We start from the raw sequence: 25,374 nt of genomic DNA, 5'->3' as shown, positions 1-25,374 counted from the left end.
ATAACTGTGTAGTCAGATACAATTGCATGCTGTAAAAGTTGTTCCAGTGATCTCATACAAGAATGGTAACTGATATTTATAATTGTTCAGTACATTAGCACCTGTAATAGAACAGCCTAGCTGTCAACAGGGATGATAAGAGGACATTAGCAGAGCTCCTAGTTTTAAACAGATTAGAGCTGTCTCAACAACAACAACAAATGGATGATTCCTTCTTCAATACACTCATGACCATCCAAAAAACAGTCTGGTTTATCTTTTTCTGCTCTAGTTTTAAAGTGATATCTTTCCACTCTTACAGCATAAAACATGAGGAATTACAGTATATGCAATGTACTGTCCACAGTTAATATTAGGGGTAGAGCTCTGTCATCCTCATACAGGTCCCTGAGACCGCTGCGTGCATTATCCATCCTTGTTCTGACATAACTTTTTTTTCCAGAATTTTTCAAAATTTTCAGAAACATAACTAGTGACACTGTACTTAGTTTACAAAAAACATTGGGCTAAAAAAGTAAGGTAGTTGATTTATAGCTTAATGTATTGTACAACAGCAGCCTGTTTTTTCAGTTTATTACAATTCCTTTTTACACCATAGACAATTCTCATTTTCATTTTCTAATTATATTTTATGTTGGTTTTGAATAATTTTATATTTATTCCACTTGGAATAGTAATGTTTTTATATTTATTGTGGGGTGCCATTCAATGTTAGTAAATTACTAAATCAATTCTAATAGACATAATAAATTGGATAAATATTTATTGGCAGGATACATATTATATATTCAGATCATTCAAGGTTCGATCCATAAAATTTCAAGTAAAATTTTGTATCAACCTAACCATTTGAAAAGCACCTTCCAGCTAAAAATAGACAGCATAGGTCTTAGAACTGTGCACTTGGTACTAAGGTGGGATTGTAAAAAATATGTTCCAAGGCGCCAGGATAGAAGCTTTAGTTCCTAGCACCATGGGAAATTTGTCTTGTCCTATAGTTTTAGGCAACCCCAAAATATTATATATTATAATACCCCTAATATTAACTGTAGACAGTACGTTGCATATAATTCCTCATAATTACTCCCGGGTTGAGAACCATACACTTAGAACCATACACTTAGGGGTAGGCAAAGTTGGTTCTTCTATGACTTGTGGACTTCAACTCCCAGAATTCCTGAAGTAGCACGATTGTCTCAGGAATTCTGGGAGTTGAAGTCCACAAGTCATAGAAGAACCAACTTTGCCTATTCCTGCAGTAGACTTAAATGCAATTCCTGAAGAAGGATTAAAAGCAACAGAAGACTTGTAAAGTCCAGAATCGATGGCAAACAATGCTTTATTTTTTAAAAAATAAATGTATTTATTCACCACGTTTCTTATATCACTCATCTCACTCAAGTGAATCCTTTGCCTATAATGTTGCCAAAAAAACTGCAGGGCGATGGAGTCAACAGGCCAAATTTAAATTCCCCGCTTAGCATACTTTTCTAATGAAAAATAACGCTGTTTTAAAACCAATTGACGTTTGGTTGTAAAACTATCTACCATCCCTTTTCTTTTCTTTTCTTTTCTTTGCTACGCCCGGGATTCCTACAGCGCCTCGCCGTCCCCGCCGCCGAGCTAAGGGAAGGAGGAACGGGGGCGGAGTAGCCCGGCCTGTAATCCTATAGAGAAACGGGAGCTGCGGTAGAATTAAAGCAAAGCCCTCTACTGTTGCAGCCGGCGATTTGCCGCTTTTGGGAGAGCAGCATCCTTACCGTTGCAACCATCTCTCTCTCCCCTACCTCTTCGGCGTTGTAATGTAAGCTTGGAGCCGCGATTTCCTCAAGGCGTCTAGCAATGGACTTCCAAGAGCTCTCGGCGTACTTGGAAAGTAGGGAGGGCCTGCTGGCCTCGGGGATCGGCTGGTCGCTGGTACTGTGCTTCGGAGCCGCTTATGTCTGCTATTATCTCAGGACGATCGCCAAGGTGAGCCTTTCCGTTTCTCTTCGCCCTGCAGTCGCCGCTTTTTTAAAAAAGTGGTCAGGGGAAACCCTCCCGCGGAAAGCGGGCAACCGCCAAACGATTCTCGTCGCCAGGCTGTGACCCACTTGGAAAGAAGACAAGTTAAATTATCCACAGTTAACTTTAGAAGCTAGGCCTTGAGGGCAACAAACGGTTTGGATTTCGGCGTCGGAGAAAAGCCAAGAGAAAGCCAAGGGGCGAATTCCCCTTCTACATTTTAAATGAATAAAACGAAAATAGGCTTGCTTTATTTTATTTTATTTTTGGGGGTGGGGCGGGTTATTTTCCCTCAGTAACCTTGGTCCCTCAGTGGTTGCTGCAAAATACACTGCAGAGGAACCCGGTGCCAGCTTGTGGAAAGGGGAGGCATACAGGAAATCTAGGATAAGGACTGAAGTAAATGGAATGCATTGTTCTCTCTTACTACAGTATTAAGACTTTGAAATAAGGCCCCCTAATTCATTGGGCTTTTCTGCAAATACAATTCAGGGTGTGTGTGTGTGTGTGTGTGTGTGGCAATTCCCAGAATTTTAGCCAGAGGAAATGGCAGCAGCTTTATTCAGAGGACACCAGACAGGACAGGTTTAAAAAATGTGTTCTTTATGTGAAATACTGTATAGTTCTTCTATTCCTATGTAGCAAGCCAAAGGAATAAATGATTATTCACTGTAATATTACTCGTCTTTGCCACTGTTAGCTATTCATAATTTATTTATTTATTTATTTATTAGATTTGTATGCCGCCTCTCTCTGAAGACTCGGAGCGGCTCACAACAGGAATACAAAATACAAATCCAATGATTAAAAAAAGCAAAACAGTTAAAAACCCTTGATTAAAAACATTCATACAACCCAAACAAACCATATATAAAATGGAGCGGCTGAGGGGAATCAATTTCCCTATGCCTGGAGACAATTCTTGCTGGGCAAAGTGAATGGTTGTGTGAATTAATTATTACCCGGGCTAACTAAATCATGGTTGAAAATATTTGAATTTGCTTACCCTGCATTTTGTTTTTAAAAAAATGCTGTTTGGAATAAAGGTACTCAAATTATAATACGTCTTGGCTGCAAAAGTATTACATGGGAGAGAAATTCAGAAAAGTCAAGATGGCAGACACAACTAGACAATTGCAGCAGCTGCCATCTTTACTTTTTTGATCCCTTCCACTCCAGCAAATGTCCTTCTAGTAAACCTAAAATAAGCTGATTTAAGACAATTTATTTATTTATTTATTTATTTATTTATTTATTTATTTATTCACTTTTTATGCCGCCCTTCTCCTTAGACTCAGGGCGCCTTACAACATGTTAGCAATAGCACTTTTTAACAGAGCCAGCATCTTCCCCCCACAATCCGGGTCCTCATTTTACCCACCTCGGAAGGATGGAAGGATGAGTCAACCTTGAGCCGGTGATGAGATTTGAACTGCTGATCTTCAGATCTACAGTCAGCTTCAGTGGCCTGCAGTACAGTACTCTACCTGCTGCGCCACCCCATATTCCATTTTCTTCTAAAATTAAGAGTCTCCATCTGGATGATCCTGTCTATAACAGCAGCCAATTAAATGTTTCCAAGTAGCCCGTAAGGAAGGCATTAAAATCACCTCTGTCATCCATAATTGACTGTGGCTTCTCTGCATCTAGAATGTGTATGTGACCATTACGTTTGGTAGCAATTAAGAGTTTGTCTTTAAACAGTTTTTCCCCCCAACCTATTCTTTTGCAATCTAATTTTCTGTTAACTTTAAATATTAGATAGCATTCCATGGTTTCCGAGCCACTGTATTCTGTGGGGACCTGTGGTTCTCAGGTCAAGTAAATGTGGTTGGGCTGAGATTTTTCTCAAAATCCAAGCTGGATAAAAAGAAGATGAGACTGATCATCTGTCATCATGCTGAAGGAAATTTGAGGTGTTGGAGAGCTCCCTTTTGGTCTTGCTATTTGCAGTTCTCCCTGATTGACTGATTAATCTGCTCAGCTCATAATAAATGTAGGCAGCATAAAACAAACCCATTGCAATAAAAGAGAGAAGGTGATTGCCTGCATGTCAATATAGCCAGCACATTCAAGGCATTCTCCCAGAAGGCAAATATTTCCCAGTACAGTATCCTGGAAAGAACAAGGCCACTAGATTAGAGCATATTTAAAAGACAGCCGGATCAGAGCTATTTTAAAGTATTTTCCCATCCCACCCCCACTATCCTTAGGCACTTAGGAACTCAGCCTTATCATTTGGTGGATGCAGGGTTGAGTTACAAAGTTGGGTATCATCAACATATTACTGATACTGACCCTGCGGTGATGAATGACCTCACCCACTGGATTCAAGCAGATGTTAAACACGAGCAGCAAATTGTGGGCCTCAGGCTTAGTTCTTCCACACTGGAAAAAACACCATGACTGATGGTATGAAAGGTCAAGGAGGACCAAGACAATAGAGCTGCTCCAATCTGAGCCCTGCTAGAGGTCATCAGTAAGCATAAAGAAGCTTGAAACCTGACTGAAAGGAGTTAAATAATGTGCTTCCTCTGAAGGTCTCTGAAGTTGCAGTCTATCTACCTCAACATTGCATTAAAATTACAAAAGGATAACATGAAGGCATCTGGATTTTTATGTAGGTTAACAGAATTTGCACTGTGACTCAAATTACAAACACACATACTGAGAGAGCAAGGGTATTTTTAAGCCCTTGCTCAATTATTGTCTTGAGTAAAATGTCTCCTTTATCTTCTGTCATGTAGTGGAAAATGTAGTTAATCATTATTAAAACTTTGTTTATGTGTCCACAGAAGAAAATAAAGGAGAAGATACTGAAATCCTTCCATTAGAAAAGCAGGCTTAATTTACTATAAATTTTTCTCTGCATATTACACATTCCTAGGGTTAAGCATCTTTGCATTTTTGCAATTTCTAATTCCTCTCTTCTATATGTCTGCTGCGTCCTTGGATATCTAAGAATAATACATTAAGATATTTTACAATACCCACACTTACCATATTCTGATAATATATCTCTCTCACACACACACACATATGTACACACACACAAACAAACAAACTCATACACACATCTTTTATTTGCTCTATGTACATGGATAATGGTACATTCTTTAAAAATGTGTACAGTTACAAGTACATCAGTTATGTACATAGTTGCCATACTACAGTATTCCCTTTTTTGAGCCTGTGAGCTTTCTAGATACAGATTCCTTGTCTGCAAGTTTAACAATGTTTTGGTATTGGGTACAAGGAGCTTAATCCAAACTACATCCTTACAGACAATTACATATTTCGGAAATTTGCAAAATGTTACTCTGCTTTGCTCCTGTTTATTTCAGTGGGGACTTCAGCACATTTCTTCACAACATTGCACTTCTGATTTGTTATTCCCAGTGCATCTCAGATCTATTTCCAGCAGCAACATCATTGTGCCTCCTTGTAAACTTTCTCTAATATTTTCTGATGTTTCCTCTTTCCTACATGTTTTTCTAGAAACCTCAGCTGATAACTGGCAATGAGAACTTGTGCCAATTTCTGCAGGACCAATGCCCGGTGTTGACAGAAATATACTATCCCACTGTATGGTGCTGGGAAGGCCATTTGCAAACCCTTCTACGTCCTTTCATTACATCTAAACCAAATGTGCAATATAGGAAGTAAGTACTGTTTCCTTTCTTACACAGCTGTTCCTTCCAGAAACTATTGGAATGTCCTTTCTATATATAACCAAGTGTATGCTTAAATCTTTCTTCCTTTTCCTTTCCATCCTTCTTTCCATCCATCCTTCCTTCCTTCCTTCTTTCTTTTGTCTGTATTGACTTTCATCACTTGTCTGTCACATGTTCTACGAATGTATAGAGAGGAGAGCACAGGCATCCATCTGCACCTTTGCCAGAAGACAAATTTGGAACCTGTACATAAGCATGTACAGTACATCAAATAAAAACCTTAGTGTACAGGTATACAGCAATATTTGGGGGGAGGAAAATGGGTGAGAATGAGCCAATGCAAATGTGATGCTCCTCTCACAGCATATTTTTGGAACATCTGAAGAATCACTTCTGTGCTTTTAGAAGAGAAGAGTAACATTTTAGAATGCAAAATACCAGGCTATGGAATTTTTTCTAAAGGTACTTACCATCAATCCAGATATTGTATAGACTTGAATTATATTTAGAAACTTTGTTGAATGAATATGAATAAGAACAAATAAAGTTAACTCTACTTTCATTAACAAGGGGTCATGTTGGTAAAAATGGTATTTATGAAAAGTCAATTTAGGAACAAATTTGTTACCATACCAAGCTACCATTTTCTTCCTACTTCATAAAATTCCCTTCCATTGCTTTTTAAATGGAAATAATTTACAGCAGGAGCTTTCAACATTTAGTCACATGTTTGTTCAATGCCTCCTCAATTCTAAGTGAATTGATGTAATCTTATTAACAATCTCAAGAGCTTCAAAATTTGTCATGTTATTGATATTTCCAAGTGGGGAGATCAACACGTAAAATAATAAAATGGGCATATGGTATTGGGATAAGAAAATTCTATGATTTAACCCCTTTGGTTCCATGACTCTCCACAGGGACTGGGGATAATTTCATGAAATTGAAAGAAAAAAATGAGGGCTTCTTTCCTCCCATTCCATGCCTCTCCTGGCCCTGCCAGATAATCCCCATCAGTGTTGCTTGTAACAAATGGTTTATTTAACAATAAACTATCCAAAATGAATGTTGATGGGATCAATGCAGTTATTATTTTGCTTCTTGTTAAAATATGGAAGCTTTGGTTTAGTTTCATTTGTTAATAAAAATCATGTCATATATTAAGTAGGTAGCTTTACAAACCACTAACTAAATAAATATATCTGGAGAAGAGTTGTAACCATAATACTACTTTAAAAAAAAAAACTGCCTTTAAAGAACTTTTTTAAAACTCCAAATTTCTCTATGAAGAAACAGTTGGCTACAGCAATCTTTTGTTATGTTGTAGTTTTGTCACCATAGTCAGCCCACAGTTTCATCCAAAGAAATGCTGGCATTTGTGAGCGAATTGATTCAGGAGATAAAACACTTTCCTTGCCCAGCATTCAGCACAAAAAGCAGCGAGATGTTAAAGTAGGAGTGTCAAACTTGTAGAGTCACAGGTTGCCATCATGTGATGTATTACGATGTTTTCCACCTTTCGCGGAGCTGGGGTGGGCGTGGCCTACATGTGACGCATCCAGCCCACGGTGGTCAGTTTGACACCCCTGTGTTAAAGGAAGGAAGAGCTCTCCCACCTGTTTTGCTCAACCTAGATGCATCTTTCAGCCCCTCTCCTGCAAATTACTGTGATTGGTGTGAACAGGCAGGCTATTAATTACTGGTCAGTTAATTGGAAGGCAGGCCTCTCCTTTTTCTTTTCCCTGCACACTTCCTTAAAGCAGGCTTCTGGCAAGCAAAATAAATGGGAAAACCAGATTAACTCAACAACTGCAGCAGTTCACTTAATAAACATGACAAGAAAACTCATTAAATTTGGGGGTGGGGGGGACGACTCCTGTAACAAATTTCTCACCTTGCAACAACAACAATTTTGGGCTGAATTGTTGTGGACTACTTGTATTCCGGAAGCTATATTTAATTATTTCCCTTTATGTGAGAAGTTTCTTTTCTGTCACTTTACAAATACAAAGGCATGGCAATTTTTGGAGCAAATTGAGGGGGCTCATATGCACTCTTACACTGGTTTTACACTGCATTTCTGTAACACTGTTTACTGTTGTTTTTTTCAGTGAATTTATTACAGCTACAGATGGAGGACAGATTTTCCTGGACTGGTTTGATAATGACAATAGCATGCAGTACCCTGATTCCAGCACCAGGCCTACTATACTATTGCTGCCTGGCCTCACAGGAACAAGCAAGGAATCATATATTCTTCATATGATTCAACAGAGCAAAACACTGGGATACAGGTATAATAATTTGCCCTTGACATTTGTGTTGTAATTCTGTCCATGCAATAGAAACTCTGATTGTCTATAATAGATGTAAGGAATTAGAGAAAATTTCCATCCCTGATTATGCTTTTAAATGCATGATAAATCCGCAAATATTTATGGGTCCTTTTGGAAAGGATTCCAGACAGTGATAACACAAAATAGCAAATTCAGTTTCAGGAGAACTATGCCACATAAGAGACCCAGTTCTTTGTAGAGGTTAAAGTACAAGGTTAGAAGTAGTGAAATATGTTACAAATAAAATTAAATAAAGGGTTAAATAGGAAGCTGGCATTTCCATAGAATCTTGGAAATTGAATGAGGAGACTCCTTGGATTTTGTTAAAAAAGGCCATCTTGTCCTCCAAGCCCTTTAAAATTTTAAAATAAAAGGCCACATCCTACTTACTTATACACATTTTTCCATATCCATCTCTTGTCCCTGGCTATTCTTGTATCACTGCTACATCTGTAGCCTCCTTACAAGCAATTCCCTTAAAATCCTCTGGAGTATGAATCCTGAGGATATAAAGAAAGCAAACCTAGTTGGCAATCCTGATATATCATGCTGTATCAACTGAGATTAGTTGCACAACATGGTAGCTTGCCATCATACATGGTATTGAATGAAAAAATAGTTTTGCATTTGTTTGTTTACAGCTACTGTACCAGTCCAGAACAATAAAATTTTTAACACTCTCATCTAGTAATTATGTGGATTTTTGCAACCCGGACCTTAGAGCTCTAATGTTAGCGCTCTCCACCAATATTTATTCTGACAAGGCAGATATTGTAGATATAAATTCATTCAAAAACAAAACAAAAAGCAACATGCATGTATAATAGCCATGTGATATCTGCAATTCTGCTTTTTTGTGTTGCTTACAGTCCCTAAAAAGTTCTTATGGAACTTCACACCCATAGTTTCCTCTGCATGGAAATCATTCAATCATCCTCATTCAAAGCATGGATTAGTTGCATGTTGTGAAGGAATGTTATATCTGCTTTAAGAGGCAAGAGACTTTTTTAGAAATATACTCCTGCAGGAGACTTGATAAAATAGATTTTCCCTGCATCAGTGTGACCTTCCCAAGAATCAGTCAGGCCCAGCCCAACAGTATTGGGTTCTGGAAAAACGGAGGCTCTCCCAATCAAATGGTAGGTGGAAAATTGTCTCCTGATATGGTAGCATGGTGGCTGCTTTGCGTGTGCCTTGGACAGGAGTGGTTTTCAAATCCACCCATTAACTAATTCAGCTGTGTAAAAGTGCACAATTTGTAAGATTTTCAGCTGAGCCTATCGAACCAAAGGCTTGATCCTTCCTTTAGCCAACAGGCACATGTTGGCTAAAGGAAGGATCAAAGTAATAAGGTCATTGTCCTAAGTCAGTTTTTACTAAATGTTGAATACTATCGTTTTATGAAATAATAGAAAATACTTGTAACTTGGGTTTTAGATTTTGGCTGTGATATTTGGCTCTCCAAATATTGTTTCAATTTTGTTTCTGAACATTTCTTTACCAAACTAGATACCACAATCAGCAGGATTTTCTTCTCCTATTTCTCTTTAGCTTATAAATGTCTTGTGTGCCAGTGTGGTCAGTTGGAACAGAATAAAAAAAATCTTGTTGACTTTACCAAGTCTGGTAACAAAATGTTCAGAAACTAAATTGAAACTGCTGTTTTATTTCCAGATAATTTTGTCACATCCATAAGCTTCATCTTGTGAAGTTTTTTTCCTCCTCCATGCCTTTTTTGCAGGAATCTACCTGCAAAGTTATTTAGAGCTTGTGCAGGGGATTTTCAAAATGCATTAGGAGTCAAATCCCAGATTTTTTAGCAGTTCAATTCTCATCTTATAAATCTCACCACAAGTCTATGTATTTCTTCAGTGTACTTTATTATTCTTTCAAGTTCCTCTCATCTATAAAGCAATGATTTGGGGGTGGGGGTGGGGCTTTCACCATCATTCTGCTTATTAGCCAGCTTCTTACCATACTTCTAATGCCTCCTTCCTGCCCCCACTCTTCCCAGCAAAATAGCCATAGGTTTGCAACACCTTTTCATGCATTGTCTCCACCCAAACCCTCATTGCCTACAATTGTAGTTTGGACTGGCCATCCCAACTCCACTCTTACTTCTTCCCTTCCATCTCCTGGCCTGAAAAGCTCATCCCTTCATCTTTCTTAAGGACCTGCTTAGCTTTTGTCTATGAGGGTGATTCCAACTTTGTTCCCTAGCAGTGTTTTTGAGAGCCTGAGAGATTATAGCCTGCTGCAAACTTCGACTGGATTGCTTCCATACAAAAACATTGTATGTTTTTTGGGTTCAGACATACTGAAAGGCAGAGAGAGATATAAATTAACATCAGCAGGCAAATTAAAAAGAGAAAGACAAAATGATGAGACATGGCATTCAGGATGCATAGACTTACTATTTTCAGTCTGAAGCCCACTTGCACCATGTAATTGATCTTTTGTTAATAAAGAGGTACTTGCCACCCTTACTCCACTGCAGGTATTACACTACAATATAAACACTGCATTGAGAGTTGAAAGTAGCTCATCACTTTCATCAAAATTGGCTGCAGCATGTGCACCAGTGGCAAACATGTTAATGAGGAAGTCAGCTAGTCTCTTCCTCCTGATCCAGATTCTCAACCTTCTTCCTGTTCTTATCTATACATCTACAAATGATTTAGTTTGGGCTACAGGGGGAAAAATGGGCAGATACAGAAAACGTACATCTGTGGAAAATACATGTTTTTATTCCTTGTTTTGAATCTTTTGGCAAATCAAAAAATACCCATTGAAACAGGTTTTAGATATGTGGCTCTTCACCTCCAAGAATACTCAAATGAACAGTTCTGGTAAACAGTGCTCTTTGTTTGTCTTTTAAAGGTGTGTGGTTTTTAACTATCGAGGAATTGCTGGTGAAAATCTCTTGGTAAGAATTGCTCTTAAATAAAGTAAGAACATTGAGCAAATGTAATGTAGTGGGCATAACTGAAAGAACGTAACAGTTCTTTATGTGTTAAAAAACTTAATCCCTTGGTGGTTATTCTAAATTTATTTATTTTTTTATTTCTAAAATTTTGAAACCATCAATTTTCCTCAGAAGGACTCTGGGTAGCATATAATTTTTTAAAAAAATGACAAGTATGATTAAGAAATCAATGTTAAAAGTGAATTAAGAAGTAGAAGTTGAATGTTCAGGGCATTAATCATCCTCACAGCTGTATTTTCCTCTGTGAGTCTTTAGCAAGGCCGCAGTGTTTTCACACATGAGTGAAAGGCCAGGAGAGTCAGAGCCCACCCCACCTTTTGTGGGAGCAATGTTCCAGAGAATGGGGGCAATGGCAGAGAAGGCTCTCTTCCAGCTGGAATTTTTTAGTTGTGGGGTCTGCAACATTTCTTCCCTGTTTGACTGATGTAGTGGGATGAAGACAGTTCCATGGGTAGACTAGCCCCTGCGATATAGAACTTTAAAGGTCCTAACCAACACACTGAATTGGACCAGGAAGCAAATTAGCACCCAATTTACCTTGCGTGGCAAAAATGTTACACACATCATTCTTTGAATTGCACCAGTGGAAGCTTCCAGATACTTTTAAAGGATAGCTCCAGGTAGAGTATATTGCAATAATCCAAATGGGAGATGACCAGGATGTGAATGACCGGGCAGAGAGTCTCCCTATCTAAGAATATAGTATAAAATAGGAAGAAAAATAGTGCCATTGAAATAAAAAATTGTATTAGTTAAAACATGAAGGCCGAAGAAGTGATTAACTATATTGCTAAAGAGAATACAGTTAAAATGTGAAAGGTGAAGAAATGAGTAAGTGACAAATTTATCATCACACCCATACAGAACATTGCCAAATTTAGAGACAACAGTTCAGATTTCCAAGTTTGTGAATTAAATGGAAACACTTAATTCCATTTAATACTGTGTTCCATAAAGCATTTCCAGAAAGAAGGCAAAAATCTCTCCTCACATATACAGTACTGCATTCCTTTAGGCTGCATGCTAATGTTAATGTGTAAAATAAATCTAAGATCTGGTAATTGGCAAAATATGAAATGTTGGAAATGTCGACACCTGGCTCGTGTTATCATATGTGGTAGACATGCATAGAAGATAAGAAATATTGGACAAAAATACATATGAATCAGCAACATATTAACTTGAAACATGTTGGGAATTTTACCAGAAACTTATAGCAAAGAAAATGTATATTTAATTATCTTTGTAATAACTGCAGTTAGAATTGTATTTGCACAAAATTGGAAAAGTGAAGAGATCCCTATAGAGGAGAATGTGATTAGGAAAATATTAGATGGTGCAGAAATGAAGTATCAATTAAAGAGAGAAAATAAACCAAATATTGTATTATATGGCATATTTGGAAATAAAAATAGATGAAATATTGAAAATGTATTAATAGAGTTAATATATGGTAGTTAATAGAATTAAATTAAAAAGAGGATTGTCATAGTATTATATATTTCATGTATTGGTTATTAAGCTAAGAATTGATTAAATAATGAACATGGCTATAAACTTTAACTGTTATTGGCCCAAAAATTGTACCCAGGTGACTCACCAACCAGGTGAGGTGCAACAGCTGTTCCTCATGCCTTTGCCTGATCTCTGGGAGTGGCGTAGTAGTTATGAGGCCTGCTAGTTTTCTCTGCAATTAACAAGATGATGAGAGAGAAACCACCATATCAGCGGCCCGATTCTAAGAATTGGTAGCGCCGGCAGCAGAAGGCTCCGCCCACCCACCCAGGATGCTTCTGTGCAGGCGGACTGCTAGTAAAGGGTTTTAGAACCCATTACTGCACCATATCCTAGGAGGAAATTCACCAGAAAAAGGCAAGAGAAATCTACCAAAGGCACCTAATTTACAGCATTCCCTCAACCCTTGTTTTTACCGAATTATAGCTTATTCTGAGAGTCAAACTGTTAGAAGAGCAAGGCATAAATAATACAAATAACCTTTTTTGTTTCATCTTTTGAAGTAGATTTGTAGAGAGCACAGGGATCAGCAGAACACAGCCCTGTGGGTTCTCAGTTCAACAAACAAGCATTTTTAGATAGCAGGGAAGATTTAATTTATTTAACTATAATCTGCTAATTTTAATTGACTTTCTTATTTTTATCATCTCCATGTGCCAGAATCATTTATTATATTGTTCCTATCTCTGCAACCTATCAGTGACCCTGATCTAAGCTTGAAGGAGTTCCTTTGTTTGCAAGGCAAATGAGGATAAATAAAGGTTTTGCAAGGACAGGGTGTTTGCAGTGAGTGTCATATTTACAATTTGAAAGGATTTAACTTGTACTGTGCTTTAGATTTCAAATTATCTTGCTAAATTAGAGTTGTAGGAGTTTTCGTTGCCGATTTGAAAATGTTCTGTTTTGTCGATGGTACCTCATTATATTGTTCGAAAATTTTAATTTATAGCATGCAAGACAAAATGCAGCACCTGAATCTCTTCCAAAAATTGCCTAAATACTATGACCGATTTTATTTAATCTTTAGTGTAGTAGATAGGAAGCTTAATAAATGCATGAGTAGTAATCATATGACCTATGATTAAGTTTAGTACAATTTAAATTCAATCAGTGAGAGCCAGTTTAGTGTAGTGGTTAAGGCATTAGGCTAGACACTTTGAGTTCTAGTCCCCTCTGGGTGACCTTGGGCCAGTCATTTCCTCTCAGCCCTGGGCAAGAGGCAATGGCAAACCACTTCTGAAAAACCTTGCCAAGAAAACTGCAGGAATTTCTCCAAGCAGAGTTCTGGGTGTAATTATATAAGAAACGATAGACATCACGATCTCAGGAAGTATTTATTATACTAAGCTTTTGTTAACTCCCCTGATAACATTGTCAGAGTGTAAAACCACCATTGGGGAGACGCTTACTTTTAGTTATGCCATGTCATTGCACACGCAATAGGCCCACACCCTTGCCTCCCTCCTGTAATTAACTTGTTTTTACCTTAGTCATGCTGATAGATGGCGATGTGATTTCTGCGACCTCTTTCCCTATTGTGTATTGGAGGACAGAAAGAGGCACACAATAGAGAAAGAGGCATCAGAAATCACATTGCCATCTATATCAGTGAGAGAGAGAGAGAGAGAGAGAGAGATTACAGTAGCCTTCAGCAAATGACATAAAAGCTAATTAGTCTGGGTTTAAAAGGACTGCATGTTCCTGACCTAGGGAATTATATTTAGCTCAGGCAAGATGTATGTATAGTTTTGTTTAGGCTAGCAGAACGATGCAGAAATTCATGATATCCCAGTGAGTTGCTCTCATTCCAATTCATTTAGTTTTGTAGCACATCAACCACTACATAAACATATGCTTTAAACAAATTAAATAACTAAATAAAATATAGGTAGAGTGGAAGCCCAGCAAATGCTAAAGTGATAGTGTAAATATAGGTAGGCTTTGATTTAGGACCTCTACTGAGCCCAACATTTCTGTTGTTAAATGAGACAGCTGTTAAGTGAGTTTTGCCTCATTTTCTTGCCACAGTTGTTAGAGTGAATCACTGCAGTTGTTAAGTTAGTAACACAGTTGTAAAGTGAATCTGATGTGTTTGCTGACTGTGTCAGAAGGTCACAAAAGTTAATCACACAATCCCAGAACTCTGCAATCATCATAAATATGAGCCAGTGTTCAAATGTTGATCAGGTGACCATGAGGATGCAATGGTTGTATTAAAAATGGTCACGAGTCACATTTTTCAGTGCCATTATTATAACATCGAACAATTGCTAAACGGAAGGTTACAAATGAAGAATTACCTGTACAGTGATAACCAAAGCATCACATTAGAAACTTTAGGTCCAATTTCATATAAATGTGTTTGGATAAGTCTCCATCCAAATATGCAACACATGAGAGTTAGGGTAGCAGTTTTTATCAAAAGAGGCAATTTTTTAAATAATGTGAATTATGACTGTTTTAAGATGAAAAGTACCATGTTGAGTTATCCCTAGAAATTAATTAGGGATCAAATGTGAAGTTCTTCACCAAAATTAGTTCCATTCCAATTTCTTGCTCCTGATCTAAAATATCAATAGAAATTTTAGAGCTAGCCCTGTGTAGAGAATGATTAGCCAGCCTGGAAATTGTAGAATTTTGTATATATCATAGATATCAGTTGCTTTGTCTGTGGAAAAGATTGTAGGGGTAAAGCAAACTTCAGTTGATGGAAAGCTTCACCAGTTAAAGTTTATTTACAATCATAGTTCAAAATACAGTGCACTGTAGTAGTGTCAAATAAAGCAAAGTATCTTGAGGGAACAGAGAGAGAGAGATACAGGTTTGGGAAAATATGTAATAGAATTATAGATCATCAAGGCAGAATTAAATTATTCAGCAATCAGTACAATCTCAGGGTCTTCTCATAGCAATTAAAATCAAGGTAAATGGGGTAACTTTTGCTAACAACGATCAAACATTCCTACAAAGCGTTATACGTATCTAGGTGATAGATAAAATGTTATTGTGGTCCATGATCAATAAAACAAATCTGTTTATTTTGGGTTCTTTACATCAAGTTTGTAAATTTATTGTCCATACAGTCAATTATCATGTATATATCTATGTTTGTACAGGTATTCCAGTTCATTTAGTGACTATTTGTAGTTACAGCGGCACTGAAAAGAATGACTTAGGATCGTTTTTCACACTTACAACCAGTTGCAGTATTTCTATGGCCATTGTGAAAAAAATTCAGACACTTGGAACTGTCTCATATTCATGATCATAGCAGAGTCCTGGGGTTATGTGATCCCCTTTTGTGACCACCTGACAAGCAAAGTCAATGGGAAAACCAGATTCACTTAACAACCATGTTACTGCAGTGATTCACTAAATAATTGTGGCAAGAAAAGTCGAAAAATGGAGCAAAATTCATTTAAATGTCTCACTTTGTAACAAAAAATTTGGGCTCGATTGTAATTATAAGTTGAGGACTACCTATATTGTATATACTTTCATTCATTTCTATATTCATTATTCAATATTCATAATTTCATTGTGAAATAATTTTATCCCATCATCTGTTAATGCAGATACTACATCTGTATAATTCTTTTGTGTACTGCACATAATCAAGCAAAGAACTTCAATACAAACACTGTTCTCTTTGAACATTAGTTTTCTACTGCAAGTTAGATAATATGCCCCACATTTTCCTGAGAACTGAGCTAGTAGACAATACTTCCACAGTGTAAGGTGCATCTTTAGAATACAAACAAGGCAGCAACGTGCTAATGACCATTTGTAGGTCACCATCTCCAAATGGACACCATTGATCAGAACAAGGCACTCTCAAACTTGTTCAGAAGGAATGATGTGATTGATGTATTTAAGCAAGTTCACATGAAGGCTCTTCTCTGGCTTATATCTGTGAGAATTATATGTGTTGATGCTGTGAGTTTGATCAGAGAGTATATTCCTGCTTGGCAGTGAATTCTGCATAAAATTAAACATCAATCTCTTAATTTATTGTTTACCTCTTAGCTTTTATATATCTAGAGCACGGTATCAAATTTGCGGCCTGCGTGCCGGATGCGTCATGCTCTGGCCATGCCCATTTTAGCCAAGGGGAAAAAAGTTACCATACGTCATGGGCCGGTAACGTGATGCCACGTGTTTGATATCCCTGATCTAGAGGGGTGATAGTTCATAAACCAAATCAACAGAGTTTTTCCTGTACTACTTTGCTCTAGGATAATTGGGAGCTATCCAACAATACCAGTGGTCTTAGCTCAGAGGGGGAAAACATTTGAGTCATTAATTTAAAATGTTAAACCAGATTTGTGTTTTATTAATATGTGAAACTAGTGTATACATTGAATAGTCTTATATATTTAGTTTGATAGCTTCAAATATTTATATTACATTGTTTTCAGTCATTACATTTTCTGTCTCTTAAGATAAATACAGAAAAAATACACAGTGATAGACCAAGTATTTTTTAAATTGTATCTCAGAAGCAAAAATCTATTTTAACTGGATGTTGAAACAATTATATAGGTTAACATTAAAATTTCCTTCTAAGGTAGAAGCATTTATAATCTAGGAATATTGTAAGCCGCCCTGAGTCCTTCGGGATTGGGCGGCATAGAAGTCAAATAAATAAATATTCATAATTTACTGCATAATTATATACTGTCATATTGAGTTTGAAAAAATAATCACGGCAGGTAGTACAGTTAAAAATTCATAAGTGAACAGATGCAATATTCTCCCTTTTTTAAACAGTCTCTGTTAAAACAAATTATAAATAATGCTTAAGGAAGACTTTGCATAATTACTTTAGGAGGGCAGATCCTTTTAAGTGGGGCTGAACATAGATTATTCCTTAAAAAAGCAGTATAATCTGTAAATTTACAGCAATTCTGTTATTTGCCATTTATGGACAGCCATTTCAGACAGGGATGTTAGATGATATTAAAAGACAAGTAATTTGCTCAATTATCAATTACTAATGAACTAAAATTCATGTTTTGATCTAACTCAAGATACAAACATATAGTTTATTCTCTTTTAGGCTGACCCCCATGTCTCAAACTGTTTCTTCCCCTAAAATTTCTAGCATTAATATCTTTCATCCTTATTCATTTAAATGCCTCTGTCTCTACTTTCCTCAATTCCTTCCTTTTAGTCCTCCATCTCTCTTCTTCTTCAGGTAAAATCACATAATAAAGCACAGCAAAATACTTAAGATAAACAGCTCAAGTATCAACTTTGCCAACAGTTCTACTACCTGCAGCCTAAATGAAGGAGTTTAGTTATTGCACTGACTTTAAAATATCATACATTAACTCATAGCTACTTGCTAAAAATTGTATTTCAAATTTCAGCTCAGCCTGGATTTGTAGCTTCAGGTGTCCATAAAGGACTGGACTGTTTTCTGGACCTCTCAGGGGTTTCTACTTTGATTTAATTGCTACCTTGTAAAATAAATGATACATAAATACATCCGGGAGTATAAGAGATAATAGGCAGCTGGTTCAGGAACTGTGATAATTCAGTTCTTCAGCTTTCTAATTGAAAAATAGAGAAACTCATTCCAGTTTCTTTTATGAGTTGATTTTATACTGAGTTAATGAGCATGCAACATTTTGAGCCTTCAAATAAAAGCCCATTAGATAAATAGTAAGAATTGTCTTATGCTTTAGTAGGCTATAAAATTAAATGTGGCAAATTCATTTAAGGAAGCAGGTAGGGTAGATCTAGGCTACTACAAGTGAAAGTCTTGAACATCTACAAAAGTATCAAAAAACTGTATAGACATTTCTTCTGTCCTAGGATAAAATAAGTATAGTGCAGTCTTTTCCAATGTGTCTGGGCATATGTGCCTTGTTAGTAGTCACTTTATTTGATGATATGTATTTGCAAGTGGGTTAAGTTGCAAATGTACAAATTATACACATGCATTTTTTGGACAACTACTGTACACTGATTAGGCTCATGTAATATATTAACTTAATATCAAACAAATCACAATGCTTTGGATGATTCCTGCATCTATGCCTTTTTGAATAACCAAGATTAGATCTATTTTTATTTATTAGTACATAATTGATAGAAATTTACTAATGGCAGAAGATTTGTCCTGTAGTTATCCTTATCCTGTAGTCATCTTGAGGTTTGGAGAATCCTTGAAAGCAGTTCAGGAGGCAGCACAGGAAACAAAGGGAAAGGGAGGAATCAGAAAACATTCTTTCCCGATGGAGAGCTAATGTTAGCTCTTTCTCTATGGAATGGTAATCTTCAACCTTCTAAAGTGTCATTAGAGCTATATTAATACACTGCATGTATTGCACTCAGTAGCATCCTGCTTTGCTTCAGTCTTATTTAAAGTTAATATAAATGATAAGTGTACTGTTTCTCATTTTGGGGCTGTTTGTAGACACCAAGAACATACTGTGCTGCTAATACAGAGGACCTGGAAGCAATTATTGATTATATACATAAGTTATACCCTCCAGCTGCATTGATGGCAGCAGGTGTTTCGATGGGAGGGTAAGTATTTTGTAATGGAAATCCCAAAGTTGTAGATTTATCACATTGGGGAAGAATTTGATTCTAAGTAGGCCATTCACCCACACTCACTAAAACCTTAATGGCATTTTATGGCAAGCAGATAAAAGCTCATTAGATAAATATTAAAAATAGTTTTATCTCATTCTTTCCCTCAGTGGAATACTATATAAGCTGACCGAAGGAAGTCACAAAAATCTTCATGAGCTTTTTGCACTGGTGAAATCAAATCCTAAAACACAATTTAGTACTAAACTCAAATTTGAACACATTGATACTAACATAGTTAATATTATATTGTTAATATTGTATTGTTATTTCAGCTTTGCTAACAAAGCAAACAGACTAAAAATTAATCTAGAGAAAAAACAAAGATTACAAATTGGATCTAAAGAATGTTAATGGTGCTCTGCCTGGAATGACTTTTCTTGTGCTTCACTAGAAACATCTTTATTTAAAAACAAAAATCTTATCCCCTGAGTAGGTAATTCTGTAGCAGATATACCAGACTTTTACTATATGATTTGGATTTATGGATCCAACTCAGTGATTCAGTGTAAGCCTTTTGAGTTCCAAATTTTAAAAATGGCATCATAATCAGTGAACAATGAATATTAGCACTGCATCTAATACATCTGGCACTGTTTACTCATAGATTACAAAAGCTAATGCAAAACAAAAAAGTTAGCGCATAAGTGGATAGCTGCCTTCCTATCAATGGACAACAAGTAGTCAAAATAGGGAACTATCAAACCCTGCACCTATTAACAGTGATGTTCCACAAGGAAGCGTTTTAGGGCCCACACTCTTTATACTTTACATAAATGACCTTTGTGATCATATTATAAGCAACTGCATTCTCTTTGCTGATGATGTAAAACTATTCAACACCATCAACAATGCTGCTATCCTACAAAAATACCTTTACTATGTATTCAACACCACCGACAGTGCTGCTATTCTACAAAAATACCTTTACTATGTGTCAGAATGGTCAAACAATTGGCAACTCCAAATCTCAACCAACAAATGCTTTGTCTTACACATTGGCAAAAAAAATGTTATCAAATACATGCCTGACAAAAATAAAATATAAATATTCAGGATAAGTAAAAATACTTTGTGAAATCATTTTTTTAGACTTCTGTTTCTCTCCTGTTTGTAGCATGCTTCTTTTAAACTATTTGGGCAAGACTGGGGAAAAAACACCATTAAAAGCAGCTGCAGTGTTTTCAGCAGGATGGAATGCTTTTGAATCTGCAGACTCACTGGAAAAACCAGTAAATTGGCTTCTTTTTAATTATTATTTAACCAGCTGTCTAAAATCTTCAATCACTAGGTAAGTGAAAGCCAAGAACATTTTGGAGCAAAAAATATTACTATGAAATTCAAAATGAGTGAAAAATACGTTGTGTAAAGAATCAACTTCACCCAAGATCATCCCACTGAAGATCGGTGTCTATTGCCCTAGCCATGTAGAACAACAATTATGTTAGAAGTCAAGGAGAAAAAGTCCTTTCTGATAGAAGCCCAAAATTGTCTGAACTTAGCTCTATAGACATCTTGGATAGGTTTAACCTCTCTGAACTACTGTTAATTGTTGTTTTTACTTTTCTGTAGTTCTCAACCTTTCTAATTGCCTAAATTCATTGGTCGCAATTGCTGGGACCTTGAACCACAAGCTAGAGCTAGACAATCACTATGTAGACTAGAACATTGTGCAAATTCAGATTTCTTTCGCAGCTTTTAATTTGATTTTTTGTATTTTTTATAGACATCGGCAAGTATTTGATAAGCTATTTAACATGAATCTGGTAATGAAGGTATGTGAATAATTTGTTTCTAAACTTTATTTTTTATTAATGCAGATGTAAGTGCATAATTTGAATTATATATTTCAGGCTAAGACTATTAGGGAATTTGACAAGCAGTTTACCACAGTCATGTTTGGCTATCCTTCAGTTGAAGCTTACTATGAAGATGCCAGTCCATGTCATAAATTAAAGAAAATTGGAATTCCAGTGTTGTGCTTAAATTCTCTAGATGATGTCTTCTCACCAAATCATGGCAAGATTTATTTATTTTTGTTCTCTTATGATAATGCTTTTGATTGATCTTGAATTGACTGTCCTTAGAAATAAATTTGCATTGCATTATTTAAAAGCTTCTACAGAGTAAGGCAGCAGTGCAATAGGATTTGGATGTGCCAACACAAACATTGCCAAATTTTATTTCACTTAAAGGTATTTTATAGACTATAGAGGGATTTTATATAATTTCTTGGTATCCAGTTCTGGATCCAGATGCAAAGTAGTCAATTCCTAATTTCTAGTCTCGTAATCCAAAAGAAAGTCTACAGATTGTATATTATATATATATACCAAAATGGTGCCATCCTAGTCTCCCTTAATTTTAAAATTTCAGCAAAAAACATGTGATATATATATCACATGTTTTTTTTTTGCTGAATTTGAAAATTAAGGGAGACTAGGATAGATCTATTTCGGCCTTATCTTGGCCTCATCAGCTAGCCATACCCACTGGGACTTGAACCTGCAACCTTTGCCTTATAATATATATGTATATGTCATATGTTTTTGCTGAATTTGAAAATTAAGGGAGACTGGGATAGATCTATTTTGGCCTTGTTCTGGCCTCATCAGCTAGCCATACCCTCACTGGGATTTGAACTTGCAGCCTTGGCTTTTAAGGCAGAGAATTAACCTCTAGGCCACAATATCTAATCCCTTCAGCTTTGTATCTTTGTACATATATGTATATGGATATATGTATGTAGGTCTTGGCATATTCAGGTCTTTTCCCATGTAAGGTTGATAGAATCCTGGCAACCTTTCGACAAGGTCCCACTTGTCATCTTCACGCTGGTGCTTTTGGCTTTGTGCTCGGGCGAACAAAACGTAGTCTGAGCTGCCATGCCTCTATAAATACTGGTGGGTGGGTGTGGAGTGGCTCAGCTGCTGCAAACGGGTTGGTTGGCTGTGTTGAAACATCCTGATTTGTTGATGGGATAACACCTTGAGTAACTGATGCAGTTGATAAATGCAGATTAGATGATGTTTGCAGATTAAGGATGACATCCTGAGTAGTTGTTGCAGTTGATGCCTGCAGACTAGTCAGCTGTTTTGTAATGTATGTCTGTGGTGTAACATGCCGGGTTTTGATTTGGCTCTGAGTTTGTGGTCTGACTTTCTGTTTATGGTGTGTGTCAGTTTGCTTTGTGTGTGTGTTGGAGGGGGGTCCAGCAGCTGGAGGTGTTGCCGTGATTTGGCTTCTGGGTGGTGGTTGTATTTTGTCTGTGGGGTGGGTATGGGTTTGGGTCTGGTGAGGGTGATTGGTAGTAGCTTCCTGTGTTGTTCTGGGTCTTGTATCAATTTTTGTGGCTGGGATTAGTTTGTTGATTAGGGCTAGTTTCCAGATGTCTGGTGGGCGGGAGGTATCATCGTGCTTATTCATGTTGGGGTGCTTCTCTATTTCAATGGCTTCTATAATTATTCTTTTGTTGGAGTTTTCAGTTTTGGAAATTAATTTAGTTTCAATTTCATGTCCTGTTATTTTGAGGTGTTGGAAAAGTGCATCAACTGCATCAATTACATAAGGTGTTACCCTAGAATCAGGATGTTCCAACACAGCCAACCAATCCACTTGCAACAGCTGAGCCAGCACTCTACACCCACCCACCAATATTTATAGAGGGATGGCAGCTCAGATCACGCTTTGTTCGTCTGAGCTCAAAGCTGAAAGCACCAGCCTGAAGATGACAAGTGGCACCTCATCGAAACATGCCAGGATTCTATCAACCTTACATGGGAAAAGACCCGAATATGCCAAGACCTACATACCTATACCCATGAAAATCTATGAAGATAGATAGATGATAGATAAACAGACAGACAGACAGACAGAGAGAGAGACAGATATAGAAATATAGATAGATATAGATATATAGATATATAATTATTTATTAATTGGATTTATATGCCGCCCCCCTCCGAGGACTCGGGGCGGCATGTGTGTGTGTGTGTGTGTGTGTGTGTGTGTATGTGTTTATACATACAGGCACACATACACACACTTCTGTTATGATCAGTACTTATCTTTTACTAACCAGTATACAATATACCCAAACCAGAACTGCACTTAAATAAATCATTAAGTTATAACATTTGCAAATAATTTTATGAGTATTAAAATATTACTTTTCTCTCCCTGCTGCTCTGTTTTATTTCTTTAGCTATACCAGTGGAACTTGCAAAACAGAATACTAATATAGCTTTGATCCTTACTTCCTATGGAGGCCATATTGGTTTTCTGGAAGGACTGTGGCCAAGAAAGTGCACGTATATGGACAGAATCTTCAAGCAATTTGTTCAAGCTGTGTTTGAGCATGGAAGAAAAATTGTTAGTCTCTAGCAATTTATCCAAATGATGGTTGCAGCACAGTATCAGAGTAATTAATCTTAATGCACATACTTAACAACCAACTAGAAAATGAAGAAAATCCATGATTCAGAGCAAAATATAATTTTGCTTAAATATTTTTGCAGTATTATTGTTTTTGTCTCATATGCCTTTTAAAATATAATCAAGAGCAGTCATAAAATTGCACTTATCTAAAATAATTAGATATTACTCAGGTGTTTTAATTTCAATAATTCAAATGTAGGAATGAGACATTTGATTACTTCTAATGCACTTTATGTTCACAAATATGTGAGAGCACAGGAATAGCTTCTATGTGGGCTCAGGCAATGGCTAGGAAATGTTAAATACATATTTTAAAAAGTAATAAAAGTAACAGTTAAAAAAGCCATATATTGTAGAACTCATTGATTTTTGCATCTGTTACACAATTACATTGTAAACTCTATGTTTAAATCTTTAATTTATTCTAGGTGTCTTACTTTTAAAATTGTTGTACAATTATAACATTTATATTTATACCAGGTATTTTATCTTAAAATGCAGAACAGAAATAAACTGCTTTTTAAAAAACAACAGCTAATTCTTAGTTTTATAATTCTTGCATTTAAGGCTTACATAGTTTACATAGTTTTGTGTGATCGTGATGGGTAAAGTATGGTTTATATGAAGACAATTTAGCTTTTCTTTGAATAAGAGTTGACAGGAACAAAGCAGTACTGTAAATTGTTTGACTGCCACTGGGTTTTTTTTAATTCTCAGTCCTTATGTTTAGGACTTTAGAATAAACTACAAAATATTTTCCACACCTTGAGGGGGGGAAAAGAGGCGATTCTTTATAAATTTAGGGGGTCATTGAAACTGACTACAGTTGCTTCCTCCCAAAATGTTTTATAATGTTTAGTGGGTAAAATACATTACTGAACAGCCATGTCAGAATTAAAGGGTGAGTTAACTCTAATCAGCATTGGATGAATTAGATTCCTCTACCTATTCCCATCTTTCTCTCATTCATCATTCTAATAACATCTTGAAACTGTTAAAAAACTGGTTCTATATCAGCTTTCCTATGGTAAAAGACAAGACATTGGTGAGGATGAAAACTGAATGTATAATATGTTGTAAAATCAAGGAGGAATTTGGAGTTATGATTTCCTAAAGTTAATTATAATCTCATAACAAGAAAAATCAGAAACACAAGGTTATCTGAAAAACTCAAAGAAGGAATATTTTAAAATACTGTAATCATTACTACATTCCATTCAGTGTCTCATTTCTGAACTGCCCCTAAAATAAACAGATCATTTGTTATATGCAATACAACACACTCTTATTTACATTGATTTATTAGAACACATACACAGCATTCTTGCTTAACTTAGAAGTGCAGTTGAATTCTGAATTTTCTCAATGAAAAAGTTGAGTTTAAACTAGGACCAGAGTTTATTTTTGGCTGGGAAAAAATCCATTGGTAATATCCAAAAGCATCCAAAAGTATTACAGTAAATCACAAATTCAAATTTCCCAGAATTGTCAATAAGATATACAGTGGTACCTCGAGATACGAGTTTAATTCGTTCCGGACCTGGGCTCTTAAGTCGAGCAGCTCTTATCTCGAACGACTTTTCCCCATAGGAATTAATGTAAATAATTTTAATTGGTTCCAGCCCTCAAAAAACTCACAAAGTTAGTCTAAATTATGCAGAAAGACATGTTTTTAATGAAGAAATGTACATGTACATATAAATGAATAATGAAGTTTCTTTCACTTAACTTGTAAACTTTCTTAAACTTTTAAATTTACATATGTTCAACTTCTCTGCCACCCAATCCTGTAGGACAGAGGTCCCCAACCCTTTTTGCA

General features: G+C 36.4%; 1 protein-coding gene across 1 annotated transcript; it reads left to right on the top strand.

The window, feature by feature from the left end:
- Nucleotides 1-1,620: 1,620 nt before the first annotated feature.
- Nucleotides 1,621-24,086, top strand: ABHD3 (abhydrolase domain containing 3, phospholipase). The gene is made up of 9 exons (XM_070747619.1): nt 1,621-1,971; nt 5,503-5,666; nt 7,790-7,972; nt 10,895-10,940; nt 18,940-19,052; nt 20,236-20,409; nt 20,845-20,893; nt 20,972-21,137; nt 23,323-24,086. The coding sequence occupies exons 1-9, from the start codon at nt 1,843-1,845 to the stop codon at nt 23,499-23,501; spliced, it is 1,203 nt and encodes a 400-aa protein (XP_070603720.1). The 5' UTR covers nt 1,621-1,842; the 3' UTR covers nt 23,502-24,086.
- The last annotated feature ends 1,288 nt before the right edge of the window (nt 24,087-25,374 follow it).

The sequence above is a fragment of the Erythrolamprus reginae genome, chromosome 3 (assembly GCF_031021105.1).
Source record: "Erythrolamprus reginae isolate rEryReg1 chromosome 3, rEryReg1.hap1, whole genome shotgun sequence".
In the NCBI taxonomy this organism is placed as follows: domain Eukaryota; kingdom Metazoa; phylum Chordata; class Lepidosauria; order Squamata; family Dipsadidae; genus Erythrolamprus; species Erythrolamprus reginae.
The sequence above is the reverse complement of the archived record's forward strand: the minus strand, read 5'-3'. Positions and strand labels throughout refer to the sequence as shown.